Source organism: Amblyraja radiata, chromosome 6 (assembly GCF_010909765.2).
Source record: "Amblyraja radiata isolate CabotCenter1 chromosome 6, sAmbRad1.1.pri, whole genome shotgun sequence".
Classification (NCBI taxonomy): Eukaryota; Metazoa; Chordata; class Chondrichthyes; order Rajiformes; family Rajidae; genus Amblyraja; species Amblyraja radiata.
Genome location: NC_045961.1, coordinates 99,575,882 through 99,595,366, shown reverse-complemented (window position 1 = coordinate 99,595,366; position 19,485 = coordinate 99,575,882). Strand labels below are relative to the sequence as shown.

Sequence of the window (19,485 nt, the reverse complement as noted above, 5' to 3'; positions counted from 1 at the left end):
GCATGCTCTGTAATGCAGCAAATCTACCGTTGCGCCATCGTGCCGCCCTGTGGCGGTGTAAGGTGCCTTAAGGTTTGAGTGTCATGACAAATTGAGAAGATTACTTATGTTTCTCTTTTTTACCCTTGTTTTTGCAGTCTATAAGAACACAAAACTGGCCAACATGTTTCTGGTGTCAGACACTGCAAATTCTGTGTGTGATTATATTAGTTATAATAATGATCACATTTGGCCACTGTTCACTCATCTGGATTTGGCTGTGAAAGAGGGGCCAAATCAGTGTGCATCAACTCCTGGGGCAAAGGCTACAGACTTATTTCAGGTAAAGTATCTTGGTTTTTATAACCGTCGCTCCCACATGAATCAGGAGACATTCTCCACTATTGTCGATCTTGCACTGTTCAGAAACCACCATCTATTGAAGGTAATTGGAGGGGGTGCAGAGGTGGTTTGCCAGAATGCTGCCTAGATTAAAGCGTACTAGCTACAGCAACAGGTTGGACAAACTTGGATTGTTTTCCCTGGATCGCTGGAGGCTGCAGGTAAATCTGATAGAAGTGTATAAAATTAAGAGAGGTATAGACAGGGATTGTCACCTTGTTGTGGTGGAGAACGTTGTGTGGACCTGAGATCCTGAGAGCGATGCCGTCTGGAGCTACGCTCCTGGTAGGGCCACCCATGGCGGTAAGGTCGAGGGGGAGGTCTCAGACAAAGAGCAATCCAACCAAGACCTCAACGGTGGAACAGGTGGAGGGCGATGGCTGACCTTAGTGGAGCGTCACAACGGCTGGGAAGGCGGATGAAGGCTGCAGCAGAAAAGGGTCTCCGGTCGATTGGACTCCATGCCACAGTGTGGTGGCTGTCTGTGCACCAGTCTCACCTCGTTAAACAAAGTCACGCACTGGCGTCCTCCAACCCTGGAGACACCCATGGTCAGCCATGACCAAAGGGGGCCTAAGAAGAACAGATAGGGTCAGAATCTTTTCCCCAAAGTTCTTGATTAGTAAGGGTGTAAAAGGGTACGAGAAGACAGGAGAATGGGGATGAGAGGGAAAGACGGATCATTCATGTTTGAATGGCAGAGTAGACTCGATGGGCCAAATGGTCACATTCTGCTCTAATGACATGAAATTTCTAAGAAGAGAAGGGGCAGTTTTAAGGTAAGAGATTGCAAAATTTAATGCAGATGTGCAGGACAATTTTTTTCACACAGAGTGGTGAATTTATGGAAAGTGCTGCCAGGATTGGTGATGGAGGCAGATATGAAAGCTGCTTTTAAGAGGCTTTTAGATAGGCATATGGACATGTGTGATAATGGAGGAATATGGACCACGTGCAAGTAAAGGAAATCAGTTTAACCTGGTATAGAAACATAGAAAATAGGTGCAGGAGTAGGCCATTCGGCCCTTCGAGCCTGCACTGCCATTCCATATGATCATGGCTGATCATCCAACTCAGTATCCTGTACCTGCCTTCTCTCCATACCCCCTGATCCCTTTAGCCACAAGGTCCACATCTAACTCCCTCTTAAATATAGCCAATGAACTGGCCTCAACTACCTTCTGTGGTAGAGAATTCCAGAGATGTTCGGCACGGACATTGTTTGCAGAAACGCCTGTTCCTTTGCTGGTTTCTGTTCTATGTAATTCACTGGTAGCAAACTGATAAAACCCTGACCAGTTTGAAGGTTTCTTTGAGTTTTGTCACAGAGATAGAAACATAGAAAATAGGTGCAGGAGTAGGCCATTCCACCCTTCAATACTGCATTCCTGCTTTCTCCCCATATCCATGGATTCTGTTCACCCTCAGAGCTATAGTGCCATCCATAATGTTTGGGACAAAGACCCATCATTTATTTATTTGCATCTGCACTCCACAATTTGAGAATTGTAATAGAAAAAAAGTCACATGTAGTTAAAGTGCACATTGCCAGATTTTAATAAAGGCCATTTTTATACATTTTGGTTTCACATAGTCCCCTCATTTCAGGGCATCATAATGTTTGCTTCAAAGGTGTTTGTAATTGCTCAGGTGTGTTTAAATGCCTCCTTAATGCAGGTATAAGAGAGCGATCAGCACCTAGTCTTTCATCCAGTCTTTCCATCACCTTTGGAAACTTTTATTGCTGTTTATCAACATGAGGACCAAAGTTGTGCCAATGAAAGTCAAAGAAGCCATTATGAGTGAGAAACCAGAATACAACTGTTAGAGACATCAGCCAAACCTTAGGTTTACCAAAATCAACTGTTTGGAACATCATTAAGAAGAAAGAGAGCACTGGTGAGCTTACTAATTGCAAAGAGACTTGCAGGCCAAGGAAGACCTCCACTGCTGATGACAGAAGAATTCTCTCGATAATAAAGACAAATTCCCAAACACCTGTCCTACAGATCAGTACCACTCAGGTGTGGACTCAGGTGTGGATTTGTCAATGACCACTGTCCGCAGGAGACTTCATGAACAGTAATACAGAGGCTACACTGCAAGATGCAAAATGGTAAATTCTTGAGTGGCCAGGGGTGACCTGTACCTTTTTAAGTTACAGGTAAGGACAAGGTAAGTCCTGTCCTTACCTGCCAGGATGCAGGTAAGGAGCGGTTAATTGGTAAAGGAGTTAGATGGGGGAGAGAAGGATGGAGATTGTAACTAAAGCTAGCATAAGTGGAGAAGACACGAGGGTGAAAATGGTGGAACCTGTTAAGAAAGGAATCTCACATTTAGGTCCCCTTTCTATTGTAATTTAATCATTGGTCTAAATTGTCTCCATTGGTTTTTTATATATCAAAATGCTTCCTTAACATTAAGTTTTCCATCAACAGAATTCAGAACAAATGTTGTCTCGAATGTCTGCCATTAACAGTATTATCAAAGTGGTTGGGAATGACATTGTTTGGGCGTTTGATCTTTCATCATTTAAAACTGCTTGTGACTTAGGAGGTATGAAAACATTTTGAATGTTCAATTATGCATGTTAATGAATTGAGTGTTATGACTAATGAATTCCGCCTCCCTCCAAGAAGATTGTCACACACCAGTCTTGGAACAAGGCTTTCAAAGAAAACTGTCAATTGTAAGTGAGCTTCGAACTGTGATGTTATCTTTTTCTTAGTCAGATAGGAGCTTCTTCTTATCGTGCCCACACACAAGATTAGAGGTTGTTCAGTCAGAGCTGAACACACTTCTCGGCATCTGCACACAATGGTGTCTGTCTTGTCGCTTCTTGTGTGTGGTGGTGGAAACAGGGCCATGATGTGAACGCTCTTTCCTTGACCCCAGATAGAAGCTAACAATATCGAGACACATCCCACATTTATTCATGATTGGAGGCAAAAGCCAAAAGGCTTTTGTGTTTTGGCCTGCCTTAATTTTCTCTGAGTATTTTTTCTTTTTTAAGAGAGGGGTCTAAGGTTTGAAGGAGATGTGCGAGGCATGTATTTTTTCACGGCGGGTGGTGAGTGCCTGGAACGCGCTGCCTGGGGTGGTGGTTGAGGCAGATACGATAGAGGCGTTCAAGAAACCTTTGCATAGACATATGGATATGGATTACATGCAGGCATCATGTGTAGCACTGACACTATGCCAAAGGGCCTGTTCTTGTGCTGTACTGTTCTATGTGCTAACTATAGCCCCAGGCAAACACCATTAGTATCATATCTTAATTCCTTAAATTCTGTTTAATATATTGAAGCATTGCAGAATGCTTGACCCGATTCAAATACCATCTTCTGTACACGAATTGGAGCCACAAGCAGGGGTTCATGGAAGAATGCAGGAGTAGATTTAGACTGTAGGGATATAGCATGGAATCAGGCTCACTGCGTCCACACCAGCCAGTAGGCACCCTGTAGGGACAATTAATGTATAAACCTGCACATATTCCGGATGTGGGTGGAAACCGGAGCACCCGGAGAAAACCCACACAGTCACAGGGAGAACGTACAAACTCCGTACAGACAGCACCCGCAATCAAGATTGATCCCAGGTCTCTGAGGCAGCAACTTACCGCTGCACCTCTGTGCCATCCTAGATGGAAATCGGTTATGGGGCTTTTTCACGGGGCGAGTTGACGCAAGATGTAACCAGAGTGAAGTGGTCGTGGTCTAGCACGATATCACACGATATAACGGCGGGGTAGATAAAGCGTTCCCACGGTACTCGACATTTCTGTTATTTGTGCGAGTGACTTGTCCGTCTCCCGAGCTTTCCCGTTAAATCTTGAATGAACATTGTGAAGTGTTGTTAAATCATCACGTGGCACAAATTATGTCACTTTTTTTTCACACACTATAAATATCCTCCCTTGTTTGAATTGGCTCATTTGGAGACATGTTTTACTGTGTATGTGGGAGACACAGATGGACTGAGCACAGTACCTCGGTCTTACTGTGTGTGGGAGAGGGGGAGAAAGAGACGTACACTCACAGAGGCAGAGTCTCTCAGCCTGTGTAAGAGGGAGGGGGAGAGAGAGAGAGAGGCACACACAAGGTGGATGTGAAATCTCACCTGCCTGTTTCAGTGACAGACACCCGCCGCCAGTAAATGAAGACACCCCCATCTGTCTCCCCCTCCTCTCCCTCGACTCCCCCACCTTTCCCTCCCAACTCCAGTCCCTACCCGACCCCCTGGGAAACTGAATAGAGCAACAATCAACTGCTGCCTGTGCGCTGATATGAACATCAGGCCGCAAACGTTATTTCTTGAGTGTTAGTGCTGGACTTTGACTCAACCTTCCTAGTTAGCCGGCGCCTGAGACTGAGCCAAGCAATGTCCAGACCTGACTTCAACACAAAGTGATGGAGGAACTCAAAGGGTCAGGCTCGTCCAACGCTCTGTGTTTTGCTCGTGATTCCTGCGTCTGCAGTTCCTCGTGTCTACAGACCAGAGTTGTCACTTGACTCCGAGATGACCATCACAGAGCATACGGAAGATAGACACGAAATGCTGGAGTAACACAGCGGGAAGGGCAGCATCTCTGGAGAGAAGGAATGTGTGACGTTTCGGTTCGAGACCCTTCTTCAGAGTCTCGTCCCGAAACGTCACCCATTCCGAGGGTCTCGAATGAGGTAGGTAGTAGTTCAGGAATGCTCTGTGGTTGGTGTTAGGATGGTTCAGTTACATAAGTGCTCAAATGTAGGCACCGTTTTCGCAGTGGAAGCTCCGAGACTGTGCAGCGGGCGATTGTCGTGTTGGCTGGGACTCCTGATTGACCTCAGTCTGAAGAAGGCTCTCGACCCGAAACGCCACCCGTTCCTTCTCTCCAGAGTTGCTGCCTGTCCGGCTGAGTTGCTCCAAGCAACTGGTGTCTATCTTCAAAGGACTGACCACCGGGCTGGATGTCGGGGCTGGCGTGTTGCGTTTCACAGACCAAACTGTCCAATTAATGGTAACAGATGGGCACTGAGGGAAGTCCCCCCCCCCCCCCCACCCCTCTCTGTTTATCTGCCCTTTCTTTCACTTTTGTGCCTCTATGCAAGTATCTCGCGAGCCATCCCAGACTGCCCATTTCTGCTCCCCCTCGTCTTTAATAACTACATTTCCCTAACAATTACTATCTTTGTTAGTTATAGGAGCAAAATTAGGCCATTCGGTCCATTAAGTCCACTCCGCCATTCAATCGCGGCTGATCTATCTCTCCCTCTCAACCACATTCTCTTGCCTTCTCCCCATAACCTCCTGACAGCCGCACTAATCAGGAATGTATCTATCTCTGCCCCTATTCTTCACCCTTTTGACAGTAGTTTTGTTTTATTGGAGACGCGGGAGACAGCGGATGCTGGAATACTGAGCAAAACACGAAATGCTGGAGGAACTCGGTGCATTTGTGTTTAAGAAGGAACTGCAGATGCTGGAAAATCGAAGGTACACAATAATGCTGGAGAAACTCAGCGGGTGCAGCAGCATCTATGGAGCGAAGGAAGTAGGCAACGTTTCGGGCCGAAACGTTGCCTATTTCCTTCGTTCCATAGATGCTGCTGCACCCGCTGAGTTTCTCCAGCATTTGTGTGTGTGGGTGGAAGTAGGGGGGGGGGGGGGGGGGGGGAGAGATAAGGCAGCCTGAAGAAAGGGTCGCATGTCCATTTCCCTCCGTAGATGCTGCCTGGCCCGCGGAGTTCCTACAGTCTTAGAAACTGCTTTAGACAAAAAGAGACACAAACTGCTGGAGTAAAAAAGCTCAGCAAGTGAGGTACCTTAACACTCAAAAATGAAAAAGAATGAAAATATGATTATTTCTCCTCCCTTCAACTATTTTGTGTTTCAGCATGAGAGGGATTATAACATTAGAGACATTCATCTTGTAGTGATGTGTTAATGAAGAATTGCAGACATCAATCTGATAGTAAAAAATATATTTATTTAACAATGAGGTAAAACAAGCACTGACAATCAAACTGCTCAGTTACTCACCGTTCGCAGGAGTTCCCACGGTACCTGCAAGAGTTATTTCGGATATCGCACGGATATCGCACTGGCCACTATGTTCATACAATGTTGCAATGCTCAACCACAAGTGTACAAGTCACTCTTGGAGAAATTCAAACTTTCTTGAATTTTCTCCCGAGTGACCAAGTTACACGATTACCTGCCGTTAGCGCCACGGTAGACCACGAATGCCGTACTGTTATCGCACGAGGTTCCCACGATGTTAAACTCTGGTTAACTCTTGCGTCAAGTCGCCCCGTGAAAAGGCCGCTTTATGGTGGAAGGGTTTGATGAGATGAATTTGGGAGTTAAAGGAGCTACAGATCTTGAGGGCTACCCAGAAAGCAGTAAGAGAGACGCCAGTAACTGCAGATGCTGCAGGGTTAAGCAAGACACAAAGTCCTGGAGAAACTCAGCGGATCATGAGGCATTAGTAGGTAAATAAACAGGTGGTGCTTCGATAAACAGGACACGTTTTCAGTCTTGGGAGTATGGTTTGTGGAATGCAAAGTCAAACAAGCAACAGGGCCCAAATTAGTCACCAAGACCACAATAAATAATGTGTAGTGAGGAACAGCAGATGCTGGTTTATACCAAAGATGGACATGAAGTGCTGGAGTAACTGCGGGTCAGGCAACATTTCTGCAGAAAAAGGATGGGTGACGTTTCGGGTCGGAACCCTTCATCTGAAGAAGGATCTCGACCCGGAAACATCAACCATCCTCTTTCTCCAGAGACACTTGCCTGACTCACTGAGTTTCTCCAGCATTTTGTGTCTATCCTCAATAAATATGTTGTGCTTCCATTTTAATCTGCATGCACAGCGATGTGGCTGAATCTGTCATATAGAAGGATTGATTTTAAAATATATTTTAATCAGAAATGATCAACAGTCTGCTATTTCATTTAAAGGCAGAAAAATGTTTGATATTGAGAAGATGTTTCTGGTTAAGGCAGAGCATGTTAGGTTTTTTTAAATCAGTATTTTTTTCTTTTGCAGGAGTTTCTGGAGTTTTGGCATACGAGATGGCAAATGCATATCAAGATATGGTTCTCACACTGTTTAACCTGCCACCATTGTTGGAAAACTTTAAGCGTTTCCAACGACAAAGTCAAAACATGAGTCGAATTTCTTTCCAGGAAGGTAAATATGAGCATTGCAACAAGTTTTAGACAATAGACAATTGGTGCAGGAGTAGGCCATTCAGCCCGTTGAGCCAGCACCGCCATTCACATGATCGTGGCTGATCATCCACATTCAGTGCCCCGTTCCTTCTATGCCTTCTCACCATATTCCCTGACTCCGCAATCTTTAGGAGCTCTATCTTAAGGGTCTGTCCCACTGTACGAGGTAATTCAAGAGTTCTCCCGAGTTTTCCCCTGATTCGAACTCGGAGAATGTCCGTAGCGGGTCCGTAGGAGTTTGTGGATGTCTCGTAGTGGCTCGTACGAGTAAAAAGTAAAGCCCCTGTCCCACGATGCAAGTTTACCCAAGAGCTCTCTTGAGTTTCAAAAAAAAATCAAACTCGTGGGGGTACTTCATCACGAGTATTTTTTTACTCTTGGAAATTTTTCAGGGTTGAAAAAACTTCACGAGTTTCACGAGCGTTAGCGTTACGAGCCGCTACGAGACGCCCACGAGCTCCGACGTACCCGCTACGTACATTCTACATACTTACCATGCGTTTGATATTTTTTTAAACTCGGGAGAGCTCTTGGGTAAACTCGCATTGTGGGACAGGCCCTTAACAATTTTTTTCACGACATTTTTTTTACTTGTGGACATTTTTCACAGTGTTGAAATGACATCCCGAGTTTACCGGATTTCCCGAGTACCTACCGTTAGCATTGCGAGCCGCTACGAGACATCCACAAACTCATACGGACCCGCTACAGACATTCTCTTCGAATCGGGAAAACTCGGGAGAACTCTTGAATTACCTCGTACAGTAGGACAGGCCCTTAACTCTCACTTGAAAGCATCCAGAGAATTGGCCTTCACTGCCTTCTGATTTCTCTCTTGGTTCAAGATCCACTCTTTAACTTCTCCCTTCAGAATTAGCTTTTATTGCATAATTAAATGATATCACTGAATCCCGAGGTAAAGTTTAAATTCAATTGCAACTTTAGCTAAAGAAGTAGTACAAAAAGACTTAGATTTACGATCACCCTCAACAAAGGTCTAGATTTTAGATATGAATTTAAGGGACATATGAATCATCTTAATTTTTTTTCCGATTTGTCCATTTTTGGGCAAATCATTTTGTTAGTTCTAGTGACTTGGCCACCAAAGTTAATTGAATGATGATTGCCATTGCGCTAAATTCCATGCTAATTGTAAATTGTCCCTAGTGTGTGTAGGATAGTGTTATTGTGCAGGGTTCACTGGTCGGCCCAGACTCGGTGGAACCGAAGGGCCTGTTTCTGTGCTGTATCTCTAAACTAAACTATATCAGGCAAGATTTTAATATTTAATTTTTATCTTCCACCTGCCCAAAAAAGGAAACATCTTCACAGACGATATACCGCAGGCTGAACTTTACATTCTTGGGCATGTTCTGCATTACTGGAAGGAAGACAAGATCGATCTCCTGTTAAGCAAGCTCTCTCACAGATGCAAACCAGGTAATACAATGTCCCTCAATCTGCTCTACGTTGGAAGTTGTCTATCTCCTCATTCTTTGAATTACGGGGAACTTTATTTGCCTTGGGTTGATCTTTTGATAATGTATCATCCATTATGTGCTCTTGAAATTACCTTCATATTTGGAGAATGGGGTTGAGAGGGAAAGATAGATCAGCCATGATTGGATGGCAGAGCAGGATCGATGGGCCGAATGTCCTGTGACTTATGAACATGACAAAACATGACTTGCCAGGAACCTGCACTCTGAACGATGTCAATGCATTGGAAATGCCGATCTTGTTAACACAACTCTGATCAACTGAGGCACTGAAGGTGCTGAGAGATTATTTTGCTCCTATTTTACGAAAGCTTCCATTTCTTCTAGCGTCTTATTTGCACTGCGTTTATAGAACATAGAAACAATACTGGACCAGGCCCTTTGGTCCACTATGTCAATGATTAGATTAGATTAGATTAGATTCCTTTATTGTCATTCAAACCTTTCGGTCCGAAACGAAATTTTGTTTCCCTGCAGTCATACATATAATATAAATGACAAAAACACACAATCAACGCAAATTTAACATCCACCACAGTGAGTTCACCAAACACCTCCTCACTGTGGTGGAAGGCAAAATCTTAACGTCTCTGTCTCTTCCCTCTTTGTTCTCCCTCTGCGCCGCGACGATCCAGGCTCCAGATGTTGTGACCCCACCGGGTGATGGTAAACCCCGCGGCTCAACCGTGCTCCGCGAACGGGCCGGTTCAAACTCCGCGGGTGGTCGCTGCCGCCGCCACAGCTCCAAGGCCGAGTCGGGTCTCCGCTGCTGCCGCCACGGTTCCGTGGCCGAGTCGGGTCTCCGTTGCCGCTGCCGCCGCCGCCACAGCTCTGAGGCCAAGTCGGGTATCCGCTGCTGCTGCCTACGCCACAGCTCCGAGGCCGAGTCGGGTCTCTGCTACCGCTGCCGCTGCCACCGCAGCTCCGGGTCGAGTCGGGTCTCCGCTGCTGCCGCCACGGTTCCGTGGCCGAGTCGGGTCTCCGTTGCCGCTGCCGCTGCCGCCACAGCTCTGAGGCCAAGTCGGGTCTCCGCTGCCGCTGCCTACGCCACAGCTCCGGGGCCGAGTCGGGTCTCCGCTGCCGCCGCCACGGTTCCGGGGCCGAGTCGGGTCTCCGTTGCCGCTGCCGCCGCCGCCACAGCTCTGAGGCCAAGTCGGGTCTCCGCTGCTGCTGCCTACGCCACAGCTCCGGGGCCGAGTCGGGTCTCTGCTACCGCTGCTGCTGCCGCCGCAGCTCCGGGTCGAGTCGGGTCTCCGCTGCTGCTGCTGCTGCTGCCGCCGCTGCTACAGCTCCGGGGCCGAGTCAGGTCGCCTCTGCCGCCGCCGCTACAACTCCGGGGCCGAGTCAGGTCTCCGCTGCCGCTGCTGCCGCCGCCACAGCTCGGAGGCCGCCAGCTCCGCCATTAGGCCTCGGCGCAGACGGAGACGGGGACGGGGAATACGACAGAAAAAAAGTCGCATCCCCTGAAGGAAGAGACCAAAACATGTTTCTCCAGCCCACCCACACACATACACAACTTAATAAAACAAAATTAACTAAAACATGACAAAGGAACAAAAAGAAAGAAAAAAGACGGACTGCAGGTGGGCCGCAGCTGTTAAGCCAGCGCCGCCATCTTGGATGCTGAACATGATGCCAAAATAAGCTAATCTCACCTGCCGACACGTGATCCTTATCCCTCTATTCCCTCCACATCCATGTCCTTATCTGGAAGCTGCTTAAACGCTGCTATCAAATCTGCCTCCACCACCACCCACGACAGGGTATTCCAGGCATCCAACATTCTCTGTATCAACAAAAACTTGCCCTGCCCATTTCCCCTAAACTTTATCTTGCATCATTTTCCTTCCTGCCCCGCTCATTGTCATGTATTCAGTTCCTTGCTTGAGAAATCAATCGTATATTTCAGCAATAACCTAAATGAAGCCTCAGTTTTTTTCTGTAAAGGTTTCGGGTTTCAGGTTTAGAAGGATATGGGCCAAATTCTGGTAAATCGGACTAGATGGGACATGTTGCGGTGTGGGCAAGTTGGGCTGAAGGGCCTGTTTCCACTCTGTATGACAATGGCTCAATAAACAGATCTGATAACAGTATTTAATTGCAATTGTAAATAACGAGCTTCACTTTTTTTTTAAATAGCTTTTATGCCCTATAAGCACAGGGCATAAAAGATTAAACACTTTAATGAGAGGGTTGTGAATCAGTGGAATTCTTTGCCACAGACGGCTGTGGAGGCCAAATCAGTGGATATTTTCAAGGCAGGCATAGATAGATTCTTGATTAGTATGGGTGTAAGAGGTTATGGGGAGAAGGCAGGAGAATGGGGTTAGGAGGGAGAGATAGATCAGCCATGATTGAATGGCAGAGTAGACTTGATGGGCTGAATGGCCAAATCACTTACGACATTATCCTATCACTTATGACTTTATTAATCCAATGTGTGTGCACCAGACTTTGTGTAAAAATGCTAAATTGATTATAATTAGTGCTTTTTAGCATCTGTTTGCTATTCAGTACAACAGGCTGCTCAGCCGACTCGAGTTCTTCACTGTTCCTCGAAACAGCTGTTGATGAGGAAGCAAAAAAAGCCTCTGGGAACAGTGAAAAATGTTGCTACTAAATTTCTGCGGAAGCCTTTTTCAAGGTCAGAGATGAGCGTGGGTTTATGTTTGACAACGGATTCTGAGCCAAAGAATTCAGAAGATTGAAAGGGTGAAGGAATGAAATAGAAAGTCAAGGAAATAGTAGAAAAATTTATGAAAAGGGGAAAATAATAAGTGTTGGAAAATACAGCACGGAAACAAGCCCACCAAGATACAAGCCCAAGTGAGAGATACAGCACGGAAACAAGCCCACCAAGTCCATGCTGACCAGCGATCTCCATACACTAGCACTATCCTACACACTAGGGATAATTTACGATATTTACCCATGCCAATTAACGCACAAACCAGTACGCCTTTGGAACGTGGGAAGAAACAGGAGCACCTGGGGAAAACCCACGCTGGTCACGGGGAGAACATACAAGTTCCATATAGACAGCACCCATAGTCTGGATCGAGCCCGGGTCACTGGTGCTGTAAGGCAGCAACTCTACCACTGCGCCACCATGCCACCCGCTTTGTGGGACCATTTGCTTGATATATACTTTCGTACAAAAATAATGGACTTTGAACATATGCAAGATATCGGCGAGACCAAGCGCAGGCTCGGTGATTGTTTCACTGAACACCTCCGCTCAGTCCGCCTAAACCTACCTGATCTCCCAATTGCTCAGTACTTAACTCCCCCCCAATTCCCAACCTGACCTTTCTGTCCTGGGCCTCCTCCATTGTCAGAGTGAGGCCCAGCACAAATTGGAGGAACAGCCTCATATTTCGCTTGGGCAGCTTACACCCCAGTGGTATGAACATTGAGTTCTCTAACTTCAAGTTGCCCTTACATAGAAACATAGAAAATAGGTGCAGAAGTAGGCCATTCGGCCCTTCGAGCCTGCACCGCCATTCAATATGATCATGGCTGATCATCCAACTCAGTATCCCGTACCTTCCTTCTCTCCATACCCCCTGATCCCCTTAGCCACAAGGGCCACATCTAACTCCCTCTTAAATATAGCCAATGAACTGGCCTCAACTACCTTCTGTGGCAGAGAATTCCAGAGATTCACCACTCTCTGTGTGAAAAGTGCTTTCCCTCTCTCTCCATCCCCTCCCCCTTCCCAGTTCTCCCACCAGTCTTACTGTCTCCGACTACATTTTATCTCTGTACCACCCACTCTCCTGACATCAGTCTGAAGAAGCATCTCGACACGAAAGGTCACCCATTCCTTCTCTCCAGAGATGCTGCTGCCTGTCCCGCTGAGTTACTCCAGCATTTTGTGTCTACAAGATGTAGAGGTTTTAAATTTAGAACCAGTGGCTCCTTTTTCCTCTGAACTTGTTTAAGGGCATTTTATTCTAAAACATTTATGGATTTTGGCTAAAGTACTTCTCCACTGATCTAACGTTCTCCATGCTGTTACTTTTTGTAAGATATTGCAGATTGTGGAATTTGAGTTATTCAGTGAATGTACTAAGCTTGTTTAAAGTTACAGCAGAATCAAGATCAACTGGGAAAGTAACCACAGGCATGACAGATGGAATTTAACTTGAATAAGTGCAAAGTAAATAATCTTTTGAGAAATTAAACTAGGACAGGACATGCACGGTGAATGCCAAGACTGTGGGGAGTGTTGTAGAGCAGAGGGTATTTTATTTTTGTTATTAGAGATACACGGTGCAAATAGGTCCTTCAGCCGATCGAGTCCATGCTGACCATCGATCCCCCGTAAACTTGTACTATGTTATTCCATGGTACCTACAAGCCTGAATGTTTTTGGAGTGTGAGAAGAAAGGAGAGGACCCGGAGAAAACCCACGTAGTCATAGCGAGAATGTACAAACTCCGTACAGACAGCACCCTTAGTCGGGATCGAACCAGGGCCTGCGGTGCTGTGAGGCAGCAGCTCTACCGCTGTACCACAGTGCCGCCCTAGTCGCCTTCAATCAGGATAGGAGTTGAGAGATGGTGCTGGAGGTGTAGAAGACGGTGGTTAGATTGTGTGCAGATCTGTTGGCCATGTTCTCAATAGGATGTGATTAAGCTTGAGCGGGTGCAGGAAGAATTCACAAGGATGTTGCCTGAATTGAGTGCTTTAGTTATAGGGAGATACTGGATAAACTGGGATTGTTTTCCATGGAGCTAAGAAGGTTGAGGTGTAACATAGAGGCTTATAATACCATGAGGAGCATAGATAAGGTGAACGCCCATGGTCTTCTTCCCAGAATAGTGTTGTCTAAAATTAGAGGACGTCTGTTTAAGTTGCGAGGGGAAAGATTTAATGGGGACCTGAGGATCACATTTTCACACAGTTGAGTAGATGGAAAAATCAGCAAAAAGAAATGGTAGTGGCGACTGCAATTACAAGGTTTATCAGACATTTGAACTAGTTTATGGGTAAGAAATGTTTAGAATATGGGACAAACACAGAACAATGGGACTAGTTCAGATTGGTATCGATGAGTTGGGTTGAAATGCTTTATGACTCTTTCATAATGACTGAAATAATCCATGTTCATAAGTTATAGGAGCAGAATTAGGTCATTCAGCCCATCAAGTCTACTCTGCCATTCAATCATGGCTGATCTGTTTTTCCCTCTCAACCCCATTCTCCTGCCTCCCCCCCCATAACCCCTGACACTTACATATCAAGAATCTACTAAGTTCCACCTTAAAACTATCCTGTGACATGGTCTTCACAGCCTCGTGTGGCAATGAATTCCACAGACTCACCACCCACTGACCACAGGACTTCCTCCTCATCTCTTTCGCAAAGGTACTTCCTTTTTTCTGAGAATATGGCTTCTGGTCTGAGACTAACCCACTAGTAGAAACATCCTCTCCACATCCACTCTATTATAAGCTTCCATTACAGTTCCCAGCAGAGAGATATCTTGTTTAATAAAGAACTGCAGATGCTGGCAAAATCGAAGGTAGACACAAAATGCTGGATAAACTCAGAGGATGAAGCAGCATCTATGCAGAGAAGGAATTGGCGAAGTTTTGGGTCGAGACCCTTCTTCAGACTCAATTTGCAACGTTTCAGGTCGAGACTCTGCTTCAGACTTATTTGGCAACGTTTCGGGTCGAGACCCTTCTTCAGATTCAGAAACGTCGCCAATCCCTTCTCTCCATTGATGCTGCCTCACCTGCTGAGTTTCTCCAGCATTTTGTATCTACCAGATAGAAATCTTCTTGTGTCTTGCTGTGTAGCTAATCAATGCTTGAAAAATAGACACCAAATGCTGGAGTAACTCAGCGGGACAGGCTGCATATCTGGAGAGAAGGACTGGGCGACGTTTCGGGTCGAGACCCTTCTTCAGACTCAGTGCATTGTTATCCAGGGTCCTTCTGACACTCGAGCACCAGAGAGGAAATGAACGGAGATGAGGAAACTCTTTTTCTCACAGAGAGAGCTAGATAGGGCTCTTAAAGATAGCGGAGTCGGGGGATACGGGGGGAAGGCAGGAACGGGGTACTGATTGTGGATGATCAGCCATGATCACATTGAATGGCGGTGCTGGCTTGTTTATTGTACGCTGGCTTTTTTTTCTTAGATTTAAATTGAGATAGGTTTGGCACAGTGAAGGTGAAAAGATTTAATAGGAATCTAATGAGGGGCAACTTTCCCACACAAAGGGTGGTGGGTGTATGGAACAAGCTGCCGGAGGAGGGAGTGGACGCTGGGACAATTCCAAAGTTTAAGAAACAGTTAGCCAGGTACATAGATAGGACAGGCTTGTAGGGATATGGACCAAGCGCTGGCAGGTGGGATTAGTGTAGCTGGGACATATTGGCCGGTGTGGGTAAGTTGGGCCGAAGGGTCTGTTTCCACACTGTGTCACTCTATGACTGTATGAGCTTGCATCGATTGATTAATGAAACAATGTGCCCTGTGTTTTCCAGGATGTGGCCTTCTCCTGACTGAGATTGTGCTGTATGATCGGAAGACCAAACCCTGCAGAGCCCTCCTGCAGAACCTCGGCTTGATGATGGAGAGTGAAGGGAAGGAGAGGAGTGGGTCCGAGTACAGGAAACTCCTACATAACCACGGCTTCACAAACGTGCACATCAAGCACACAGGAACTATTCTGGATGTCATTTTTTGCACGAAGCAGTAATTCTTCTCACAGAACTAGTTGGTCGTTTAATATAAAGGAAGGAACTGCAGATGCTGGTTTAAACCGAAGATAGACACAAAATGCTGGAGTAACTCAGCAGGACAGGCAGCATCTCTGGAGAGAAGGAATGGGTGAAGTTTTGGAGTCTGATGAAGGGTCTCGACCCGAAACGTCACCCATTCCTTCTCCAGAGATGCTGCCGGTCCCGCTGAATTACTCCAGCATTTTGTGTCTATCTTTGGTCTTTTAATACGTTTGTTTGTCACTCTCATTGGGGGTGGCAGCAACATTCAAGCCAACTCAACGTTGTACATTCTGTAAAATGAATGCAATATTAAATGAACAGATCATGTTTGGAAACTTTATTTTCAAAATTTCTCTTGTCTTCATGCACAACACAGTTTGCAGGCCACTCAGCCCGAGGTCTATGCCTGCTCTTAGAGCAATTCCATCAATCCCATTCCATCACTTGGTTCTCGTGATCTCACCCCGGCCTCTTCCTCTTCTCCCCTCTCCCATCGGGTAAAAGTTATAGAAGTATGAGAACACTTTTGGATGCTTTCTCGGTTACGTGACACCAGCAACTCCTACTGTGAGGATATCGATGCTGATGATGTGATCTGTCTGACTTGTAAAGGTATCACCTCACCCAGAAAGAATTGCAAAACCACAGATATCTAAAGCCTGCCCTCCCACACTCTCTCCACTGCATTCGGTCTCCTTTCCCATTTCTGTACTCGTTAGTGCCTAGTGCTTGGAGTAATGTTGTGATTAGTATTAAGATTGTGGTTCTTTCCTCGCTCTCTAATCTCTGCTTGCTGGATCTCATCCCTTCGCGGTAATTAGTAACAACCCAATTCCTCATCACCTTCCTTCACACAGTTTTGTAGCCATTTCAGTGTAATTAGTTTAAAGGGAGCACCAGAAACATGATCCAATGTCTTAGTTTTGTGATACAGCGCGGCAACAGGCCATTCAGCCCTGGGAATAGAAACAGAAACATAGAAATTAGGTGCAGGAGTAGGCCATTCGGCCCTTCGAGCCTGCACCGCCATTCAATATGATCATGGCTGATCATCCAACTCAGTATCCCGTACCTGCCTTCTCTCCATACCCTCTGATCCCTTTAGCCACAAGGGCCACATCAAACTCCCTCTTAAATATAGCCAATGAACTGGCCTCGACTACCCTCTGTGGCAGGGAGTTCCAGAGATTCACCACTCTCTGTGTGAAAAAAGTTTTTCTCATCTCGGTTTTAAAGGATTTCCCCCTTATCCTTAAGCTGTGACCCCTTGTCCTGGACTTCCCCAACATCGGGAACAATCTTCCTGCATCTAGCCTGTCCAACCCCTTAAGAATTTTGTAAGTTTCTATAAGATGCCCTCTCAATCTCCTAAATTCTAGAGAGTATAAACCAAGTCTATCCAGTCTTTCTTCATAAGACAGTCCTGACATCCCAGGAATCAGTCTGGTGAACCTTCTCTGCACTCCCTCTATGACAATAATGTCCTTCCTCAGATTTGGAGACCAAAACTGTACGCAATACTCCAGATGTGTTCTCACCAAGACCCTGTACAACTGCAGTAGAACCTCCCTGCTCCTATACTCAAATCCTTTTGCTATGAAAGCTAACATACCATTCGCTTTCTTCACTGCCTGCTGCACCTGCATGCCTACTTTCAATGACTGGTGTACCATGACACCCAGGTCTCGTTGCATCTCCCCTTTTCCTAATCGGCCACCATTTAGATAATCTGCTTTCCTGTTTTTGCCACCAAAATGGATAACCTCACATTTATCCACATTATACTGCATCTGCCAAACATTTGCCCACTCACCCAGCCTATCCAGGTCAGGCCGACCTGCGATCCCCGCACATTAACACCACCCCACACATACTAGGGACAATTTTTTACATTTATACCAAGCCAATTAACCTGCATAATTATACTCTTTTGGAGTGCCAGAGGAAACTGAAGATCTCGGACAAAACCCACGCAGGTCACGGGGACAACGTACAAACTCTGTACAGACAAGCACCCGTAGTCTGGATTGAACTCTGGTCTCTGGCACTGTAATGGCCCTGTCCCACTGTACGAGTTCATTCAAGAGCTCTCGCAAGTTTAAAAAAAAATCAAACTCGTAAGCACGTAGAATTTACGCAGCGGGACGTCGGTGCGTGGGGACGTCTCTTAGCGGCTCGTAATGCTAACGGCAGGTACTCGGGAAATGCGGTAAGCTCGGGAAGACTCGTGAAGATTTTTCAACATGTTGAAAAATGTCCATGGTTGCCCAGAGTACCGACGAGCGGCCATTACCGTAAATCTCCAAGTTCAAATCGGGAAACTTGGGAGAACTCTTGAATGAACTCGTACAGTGGGACAGGGCTTTAAGGCAGTAGCTCGACTGCTAAGCTACCGTGCCGCCCTTATTTTTGATTGTCAAATCATCTGATTTCCAAATAACGGCATGGTGGGTTTTAATGGATTTTTACTGCAGTACCATCAATGTAGAGAATGACTTAATGACATGTAAGATGGATATCTGGCTTGGTATGTTGAGGTTTAGGAACAAACTATTGTGCAATGAAAATAAATATTTCATTAACAGGAAATTCTATGAGGTCATTGTTGCCGATGAACTATTTTATAGGAACGAATGGCCATCATAAAAAAATGCTGCGTTCAAAGTGGTGTCGTTTAATTGAAACCAGACATGTCTTCTTTCAGATGGTAATGAATCTCTAGAATTATCTGATGCAATTGGAGGCCTGTCATTAGTTATATGTAGGGTGGAGGTAGATTAATATTTGAAAGACTGAGGCATTGAGGTTTGTAGGGAACGGCCACATGAAAGGCCTTGTGTGTGGAAAGGAACACTGGCTGGTTTACACCCAAGATTGACACAAAGTGCCGGAGTAACTGCGGGGCAGGCAGCGTCTATGGAGAAGGAATGGGTGGAATTTCGGGTTGAGACCCTTCTTCAGACAGAGTCAGGGGAGAGGGAGATACGGAAAGGTAAGATACAATACAATACTATACAATACAATTTATTTGTTATCATTTGAACCTCTTGAGGTTGAAACGGAATTTGGTTTCTGCAGTCATACACACAAGAAAAAGAACCAAGACACAACACATTTTACACAAACATCCACCACAGTGAATCTCCTCACTGTGATGGAAGGCAAAGTCTTATCTCTCCCCTGCACTCCTCCCGATGTCAGAGTCAAAGTCCCCGGCGGGCGATGGTAAATGTCCCGCGGCCATTAGAGCCGTGCCGGGCGATGCAAGGCCGCGCTCCAGGACTTGGTGTTGTAGCCCCCGGCGGGCGCTAGCAAGTCCCACGGCCGTTAAAGCCGCGCCGGTCGATGTAAGGCCCTGCTCCAGGTACTTTTCAACCCCGCAACTCGAGCGGGAAAAGTCGCCGTTGTGGAAGCCCCGAAAAGCGCTCCCACCAGGGACCCGCGGGCTCCCGGTGTTACTGTCCACCAGACCTGCGGTTGGAGCCTCCGAATCTCCCGGGTCGGGCTGCAGCAGCTCGCCACCACAGCTCCTCCTGCTCCGAACTCGGCCAGCTCCGCGATGGTGGGTCTGTCCACAGCTCCGCGACTGGAGCCCCAGGTCGTTCCGGTTGGAGGCCGCTCCACGGTGCTAGGCCCCA

General features: G+C 46.3%; 1 protein-coding gene across 7 annotated transcripts in view; it reads left to right on the top strand.

The window, feature by feature from the left end:
• LOC116974641 (probable bifunctional dTTP/UTP pyrophosphatase/methyltransferase protein) overlaps positions 1-15,938 on the top strand; it is a 39,928-nt gene extending 23,990 nt beyond the window's left edge. For 6 of the 7 annotated variants that reach the window (XM_033023329.1, XM_033023333.1, XM_033023326.1 and 3 more), the window contains 5 exons: positions 138-322; positions 2,820-2,937; positions 7,421-7,564; positions 8,923-9,045; positions 15,608-15,880. In XM_033023329.1, coding sequence (XP_032879220.1) covers positions 138-322; positions 2,820-2,937; positions 7,421-7,564; positions 8,923-9,045; positions 15,608-15,822 — 785 coding nt within the window. In that variant the 3' untranslated portion in view covers positions 15,823-15,880. Of the gene's footprint in view, positions 1-137; positions 323-2,819; positions 2,938-7,420; positions 7,565-8,922; positions 9,046-15,607 lie in introns of all 7 variants that reach the window. The other variant, XM_033023327.1, reaches the window with a different exon arrangement.
• Positions 15,939-19,485: the final 3,547 nt, after the last annotated feature.